Genomic DNA, 8,698 nt, shown 5'->3' with positions numbered 1-8,698 from the left:
AGATACATCAAACGGATATCAAAACAAAATTCTTAAATGCTGAACTTGAAGAAGAAATATGGAGCAACCTGAAGGCTTCATAGTTAAAGGACAAGAAACAAAGGTCTGCCGTTTAATTAAGTCACTATACGGACTTAAACAAGCGCCCAAGCAGTGGCACAAAAAATTTGACCAGGTAGTATTGTCAAATAGATTTAAGATTAATGAGTGTGACAAATGTGTTTACATTAAAAGCACTCGAGAGTGGATGACATGCTAATAATGGGGAATAGCCAATAGTTGATTGAGGGTATAAAGTAAATGTTGACAAAACATTTTGATATGAAAGATATGGGTATTGCTGATGTAATTCTAGGGATTAAAATATTTGGAACTCCAGAAGAAATAGTCCTATCTCAGTCTCGTTATATAGAAACAGTGTTGAAAAAGTTTAACGCTTATGACTCTACCTCAGTAAAAATGCCTTTAGACGTGAATGTCCATTTGGCGAAGAATCGTGGAGAACCAGTTTTCCAACTGGAATACTCCAGCATTATTGGAAACCTTATGTACATCACTAACTGTACTAGACCTGACATCGCTTGTGCGGTTAACAAGTTAAGCCGGTTTACAAGTAAACCTAGTGATGCACACTGGAAGGCACTGACAAGGGTGCTTAGATATTTAAAGTACACATCAGAATATGGATTAAATTACACAAGGTATCATGCAGTACTTGAAGGATATTATGATGCAAATTGGATTTCTGACACCAAGGACTCCAAATCCACCAGCGGCTGTGTATTTGGCATTGGTGGAGGAGTAGTCTCTTGGAGGTCATCGAAACAAACTTGCATTGCTAGATCTACTATAGAATCGGAGTTCATAGCGCTAGATAAAGCTGCGGAAGAAGTTGAATGTCTTCGCAACTTTCTAGAGGACATTCCGTGTTGGACAAGTCCAGTGCCAGTAATCTTGATACATTGCGACAGTCAGTCGGCAATTGCAAGGGCACAAAATACTTATGTACAATGGCAAGTCTTGACGCATTCGTCGAAGACATAATACTGTGCGACAGTTGATCTCTAATAGAGTTATATCCGTTGATTATATTAAATCAAAGGATAACTTAGCAGATCCGCTTACAAAATCATTAAATAGATATCAAATGTACTATCTGTCAATAGAAATGGGTTTAAAACCTACCAAATAAAGTTTCATAGTAGAAACCCAACCTTGTTGATTGGAGATCCCAAGATCTTGGTTCAATGAGACAATTAAGTTATGAGAACTTGCGGAATCACTCCTCTTTCCTAAGACGATGAGTGAAGTTGCCTACAAAGGTAGTGAAGTTAAGTATTATATTTTTAATGATTTCTTAGCTTGCAAAAGCGGGGTAAGTAGGATACCCTTTTTACAAGGAGATCACCTATGTACGTGTGAGGACGAGCAACCATGATGAAACACGTATGAAGTCAAGATGTGTTCCATGGCCAAAACAGACACAACTGAAATGGAAGGAATATTCTACTTGATTGTTAGGGTAATTGTCAACACTCATGTCATTGTGTACCAGGAGGTGGGAAAGTTATATCGAAAGTGTCAAGCCTATTAAGTCGCAAGTCAGAGAACCTTTACTTAAGGTATCAAATTTAACTGATGATGCAAAGATTATCGAGAGATTTTAGATTGTTAGCAACACATCAACTTAGTAGCTTTGAATTTTTGTTAAGCTTGGTAATTTGGTATGATATAAATCTAAACCGGCGGTGAAACAACTGAAATGGTTTTTTTATTTAAGAATTACAGGGAAGAAGGATTTGCTTCTAATATAGGAGTTGACCGTATATTTCTTAAGCGACAATAAACTTCTAGAAAGACACAATTTGTTGCTAATATTGGAAGAGAACCAAAGACAAATGAAAAATGCTTTAGAACTAATTATTTTCATGTTGTGGTACATATTGCTCTTTTGGAGTTGAGGAGTAGCTTTGACTTTTGAGCAATCGAATATTTTCGAAGAGGTGTTTGGATTCTTGTTGGATGGATGAAAGTTAACGGCATTGGATGAAGATTAACTATTGAGAAAATATTGTGTGAATCTCTGAAAAAAGACGATGTGTCCGATATTGATGGTCATGATATGCTTTCAGAATTACGAAATTGAAAGAGATGCTACTTGGAAGAATATGACACAAATAAATCTCGGACCCCAATTAAAATTTTGAAATTTTCATCGAAAATGAAATTTTTTTTTATGGTTTTCTTTGCCAATCAAATTTTATTGACTATTTGTGTGACTGCATCAGCTGAGACATGTTGGTTTTCTTTGATTATGAAGTATGATGTTCAATTACATTTCTAATATATATTTGACATTTCAAATTAATGCACGATGACCTATAATTTAAGTTTGGTCTATTGCCTCATTTTTCTCTGGGCCGTCCCTCACAATTATTACAGCATATGCAACTTTAAAATAAATTTCTTGCAAGAAGCAAAACTTGAAAAAAAAATAATGCTAGTTTCACTTTAAAAGACAGAACGTGACACATGAATTAGGAGTATTTTTGGGAAAATTCGACCCTGCCCCTGCAGGCAGTGCCTGCAGGGGCAGATCCAAGGGCCAGAATTTTTCTGGCCCTTGGTTTTTTTTTTTTTTAAAAAATTCCCCCCCCCCCCATGAAATGATCTGGACCATTGATTGGGTGTGGGGCACTGCCCCCACACCCAGCGTCGACCAAACCGTATTTTTGGTTGGGTGATCTGAATCCGACACTAATGTAAAAGCTGCTGCGAAAAGCTATTGCTAACCGGCCCATATGACTCTGCTCTTTCATTAATGTGCTGGGGCACAATTGACTCTAACAAATTTGATTTGTATTTAAAAATTCAGCTTGTATACTTCATCTGTGTACTTGAGTGACGATATTCAAAATCTATTAAAAAAAAATTATATATAGATGAATTTTCTATCTAATTTAACTAAAGAGTAGATCTCTTGTGAGATAGTCTTACGAATCTTCATCTGTGAGACGGGTCAATCATACCGATATTTCAAAATAAAAGTAATATTTTTTCATAGATGACTCAAATAAGAGATCTGTCTCACAAAATACGACATGTGAGACCGTCTGATACAAGTTTTTGTCCTAACTAAATTATCCCAAAAATGGGGTTTGATTTGGTCTTGGGACATCATCCTTATCACTAAGTCGAGAGCGGGTCTCATGTGAAACCGTCTCACGGATCTTAATCTGTGAGACGGGTCAACTCTATCTATATTCACAATAAAAAGTAATACTCTTAGCATAAAAAGTAATACTTTTTAATGGATAACCCAAATAAAAGATCCGTCTCACAAATACGACCCGTGAACCGTCTCACATAAAGTTTTTGCCTAAGTCGATATACATCAGCTCCAAAACATTTATGTTCGAATTTTTTCGGATGCAAATGGAAACATTTGGATATTATCCTTTGGTCAATCGCATGATTTCTTATTTGCACCATAAAAAATTCAGAAGTCTGCAGAAAAAAAAATTGGACCAAGGACTTGTCTTCTAAAATAAATGAGTACTACTCAACTGACCAAAATCACATGTCGCGTTGAAGGGAATCATTCAAAATCATCAAAAATATTTTGTCGACAACTTGCTTGACTCAAATATTGAATGTTCATCTTTCCCACTCAATAATCAAGAGATCAAATCAAATATAAGATGCAAAACGAAATTGAAAAAAATAAAATAAAAATAGATTATAATAACTGAGTATCTATGCACATCGCCACGGATCTCCGATTTCCCGATGGAAGAGAAATTTGCGAAAATAGAGACATAAAAAATTTACAACTCTACAATATTTTCACTCAAATACACAGCTAGCTATATGACAACGGTATCGATTAATCTTGTTAACCAGGAGGGAATAGATGGAGAAAGAAATATATTTGTAATCCGTAAATTACTTATTATTTAAATATTTATATTTTACTGAAAATTACAAGTCAGTGATGGTTTTACGTTGACAGTTCCTCTATGTCAGTGACATAGACAATGATGCCAGTTATATAAATTTTTTGTTTTTTTATTTTAATTTTTTGTATTTTATTATTGGGAAATTACAATGATTATTATCGTAGAAAAAGGTTGCCACGAAATTATTAAACATGATGTTAGGTTCTTAATCGTGCTAATTATATAAAATTATTTATGACAATGACTTGTTCACTATATACTGTAATTCTGGTTGTATCAACGCTAAGTTTTCTTACAATAATTATACTGATAGAGCAGATAATTTATGATTAAAGTTTATCGGGGAGGAGAGTGAAATAAATATAATTATTTTTAGACTCCTAGACAACAAATGAAAAAATTGAGGGGCGGGTCCATTGGCTCCGTCATTGGTTCTACGCTATCTGATAATTGTAAACCAAGAATGAGCTTCTTCAAAAGAAAAATAAGAGAGTTGATTTGTAAAAGTACATAAACTATTTAGATTGTGTGTATCTGATTTTAGGTTTTGTGTACATGTGTTGTAACACTTATCTGCAACATGTAGAAGAATAAATTAGTTAACGAAACAAACAAAGTTTTAAGATTAAAATAAGACAGAATAAATCATGCATAAGTATAAAACTTGTACGGTGTCTCAGGGCAAAATATTCACTAGAAACTTTCAAATAATTTACAAAACTAATGCTAATGAAACTATAAAAATAATCTTCCTTAACAGGTCAAGGAAGTAAAGTGCATCCAAATAAACAATTACAAAACCATATATCCAATGATTATATTACGGAAAACCCGGAACCACGTATAACTCTTTGACCAACACTTTGCAAGAGTGTTGTCTGCGAGTGTCTCCAACAACTTACGACAACACATCAAAACCAACGTGAGTTAATCACGCAAAATCTTCACTTCTCTGTTTTTTTGCACGACTCGACAATCAACAACGAAAGTTACGCACACCTCTCCCTGTACAGTGCTGCTATGATATTTTCTCTACTTTTATTTTCTTTTCCCTTGGATTTTATTCTTTGTATAGAGTCTTACGCACATAAGAAACAAAAAATATCATTAGGAAAAATTTCTTTTGAGTAATAATAACATATCTAGAGAAATTATTATTAATATCAATAATATTATCAAATAAAGAGAAAATTAATAAAGAAAATCTAATTAGTTTAGAAATGCAAAACTATATATTTAAATATATCAACATTAAACCCTCGAAAAAATTAGTTAAAGAATATTTAGAAATGAAATATTCTTTTCATAACTCTTTTTTGCTTTTCTGAACAAAACATCCAAAAAATGGTGATGTGTATTATCAGTCTTTCTTCAATAAATTCTCTAATAAGGCTAAAACAGCTTCATAATTGAACTTTTTCGAGAAGGAATGGCTCACGTCATAGTCCTCAAAGTCAATGTTGTCTTCGGTATTGTCAACATTGGACTCAATATCGGCAACAACATCAACAAAATCATCACTAATTCACTCTCATAACCATCAGTTTCTTCGGACTCATCATCATCATCATGTTCTTCTGACTCAAAGTCAGATTTAAAAGAGGAACTGTCAGACGGGTCTAGGCGATTATCCTCAAACTCTTGTATCATCTCCTCATCAGGCTCATCATCAGAGATGATTTTATTTTCCGTTTTTTTCTTATTTTCGGTGTCAAAAAAACTCATCAAAGGATTGTTCATCATCAGTAGAGTGGTCTTGCTATATAAGATGATTGAAAAATAGGAGTAGATTTGTGGTGTTCTTCGTTGCAACAACAGGTTTTGGTCTTGCTACCAATTCAAAGTTTTCATCATTGGAGTCATCTCCATATGAGAAATCAGGATCCAATAGATTTGTAGTGGAGGAGGAAGCTCGAAACTTCTTGGAGGACACGAAATCAGGGTCATACCCTGCCTGTCTCTTTGAACATCTGGGTTGCGGAAGAACATGGAATACACAATTCAGCTCTTCGAAATCTGGTGAATTATCAACATCTATGTCATTACCTGGTTCTCCAGGGGAAATGGTTTCAAGAGGGATTGGGTCCTCTGCGACCACAACTATCTGCAGAAGACTATCAGAAGGATGTTCTGTAGACGGTGTTGTCGCATGGGGTGGAACACCATAACTAGCAGCAATTTTGCTTCGAATATCCAGAAGCTTGTATCCCCTTCTAGCCATCTAACAAATTTAAGCGAAAATAACATATAACAACAACAGTTAAACACAATTTCGCTCAGGGAGAAAAATGAGAGCAAAGAAGGTTTGAGAGGAAAGTAAGAGCAATTAACAGTAATGAAATGAGTATTCGACAGTAAAAACATATATACTCTCAATCCAACGGTATCAAAGATCTCGCCGATTTGTCTTTTCAGTTTCGAACAAGCTGCACAACAACAATAATAATCTTCCGAAGTAGACTCAATTTCCTAATCACAATTTACACCATCATCCAACGGTAAATTAGATTTAAACCAGTGCAATCTTTATTTCAAATAAAAATTTATGTTTAACACCACGTCGATTTAACCCACTTACCATTAAAAATAAAGAAAAGAAGATTTAGAGTTTTCTTCAAATGTTATAGGTCAAAAGCTAATAGCCCACTGCATAAAAAAATTCACAAAACAATCAGAATGCATGTTCTAATTATGCTTCAAGTATGATATAACAAGGAAGTGTCAGGCAATAAACAAATTGTAGTATACATGTACTTAGTGTTGGCAACACTCTTGATTTTGACTCAAACTTTCGTGAACTTTCTTTTAACTTAAAAATTGTAGCTCCTACACTAGAATAACGGTTCAATAAAATTATCTAGGTAAGTTTTTCCCTTCTGTATTTTGATTTAGAATTGGTAGCTCTCATACTAAAAAAAAACGAGTCTTCAATAGACTCATCTAGTTAGCTTTTTCCATTTTCTTTTATATTTTTTATTTTGTCCTCTTTTCTGTTTTTCTTCTTTTTGATCAAATTTTTCTAAGTCACTTTTTCACATTAGAGATGATCATGAAATAAACAAATATCCTCCAGTACTTGATGATTAGATTGAGCACAAACCACTCTATAGTACTTGATTTGAAGTTTGATTGCAAACTGAGAGTACATCAGGAAATAGCCATCACTGTACAAAATTTTACACAAAACATGATGCATGATATATGCAATATGTCTAGCATGCTGCAAAAGAACATGCATGCAAGGTGTTGACACAGGTGTTGCAACACCCATGACAACACATGTGTAACGTCCAAAAGCCAACCCACAAAAACCACATGCATGCAAATGATGTAAATTGCTTAATTTTTTTATTTAATTGATTTTAAATGCTTACTTGATGTATATTGTATGATTGAATTTCTAATTGAATTACTAAATGATTAGATTGCATGATTTCATTAAAATTGAAGATTTTATACGAATATTCGATAATAGGTCGGGGAAAAGAGACCGAAGACGACCAAGATAAAATATTTTCAATAAATTTTTTTAGACTTTTTAATATGATTAAAAATAATGAAAATTTTCTAAAAATAATATAGTCTAAATTATTTTATGAAACGAGCTAGATTTTACCCGGGAAAACGGTTTTTGGCAAACAAAGGATTTTTAAAAGCCCAAAAATTATTATTTTTGAAAACAAATTTTTGTAAACTTTTATTTTAAAATTAAATATGTGTTATTAGGCTTAATTTACCTAAGATTAGTAGGCTCAGTTGTTCCTAAACACAAAGGCCCACAACCTAAGCCCATTACCGTGCAAATTTCAACATCTATAGAATAGAAACCTAGAGTTTTTGGCACCCAATTCAGCCGTGGATCACACACACATAAATTTTAGAAAATTAAGAAAGGAGAATCAAGGAGTCTTCGTCACTTGGTCGTCCTCATTCGCAACCCACGCCAACGATCGCATATTCGAGCGTTCTAAAATGCAAAGGCACACTTCTAAACTATTTTGATGTACCATTCAAATCATAATATGCATGTTTTACGTGTTTTAGCATGAAAAATATTTGAATACAAATTTCTTAACATTTGATGATTATTTTCAAAGTTTTGATGATTTTAAGCTTGTTTGAAAAACGTTATGCTTCCTAAAGACACGCTGCCAATAAGATGTGTTTAAAGGAAGGGAAAAGAGTCGTCAGGGGACAATATGCATGCTGGAACCTAGCTTGGCAAGGAAGGCAACAACCTAGGGTTTTCAAGGAGTGGTTGGTCTTCAAGGGGTCGGCTAGGGGAGAGGCTCGTGTGCGGCTCGGCCAGGGCTTTGGTAGGGGCTGTGATGGAAGTGGTTCAGTGCTAGGAAGATTCCTAACATGGATCGGACTCATGGAAAACTGGTAGCGAAGAGTCCACAAGTGCAAGGACTCTTCCCATGCACGACCCTTGGACGGATTCTGAAGGGGTGGAGCATGTCTCAGTTAGGACAGTCTAGGATGGTTCAGTAGGGTCTAGAGAAGATGGCTTGGGGTTGAGGATTGGTCTGGTGCAGCCGTGGTCCTTCGTGGCTCGGTGGTAGATGGGCCGCGACTATGGAATCTAAGGAGAGGAGCGCACAGTTGGTCTTCTGCCTAGGGGCTGGTGTGCTAATCTAGACTAGGTCTGGAAGGGTCCATGAAGGACAGGTCAGAGGTAGGCCCAAGATGGCTCGGTGGTGGCTCGAGGGAATCGAGCCATGGCTTTACATACATAG

General features: G+C 35.0%; 1 protein-coding gene across 1 annotated transcript; it reads left to right on the top strand.

Annotated features, from left to right (window-relative positions):
- Positions 1-330: 330 nt before the first annotated feature.
- On the top strand, positions 331-1,044 carry LOC140805526 (secreted RxLR effector protein 161-like). Its single transcript, XM_073161793.1, has one exon. It carries the CDS (start codon positions 331-333, stop codon positions 1,042-1,044), a length of 714 nt encoding a protein of 237 aa, XP_073017894.1.
- The last annotated feature ends 7,654 nt before the right edge of the window (positions 1,045-8,698 follow it).

This window comes from Primulina eburnea, chromosome 11, assembly GCF_022965805.1.
Source record: "Primulina eburnea isolate SZY01 chromosome 11, ASM2296580v1, whole genome shotgun sequence".
Classification (NCBI taxonomy): domain Eukaryota; kingdom Viridiplantae; phylum Streptophyta; class Magnoliopsida; order Lamiales; family Gesneriaceae; genus Primulina; species Primulina eburnea.
Note: the sequence above shows the minus strand (reverse complement) of the source record. Positions and strands in the feature narration are given on the sequence as shown.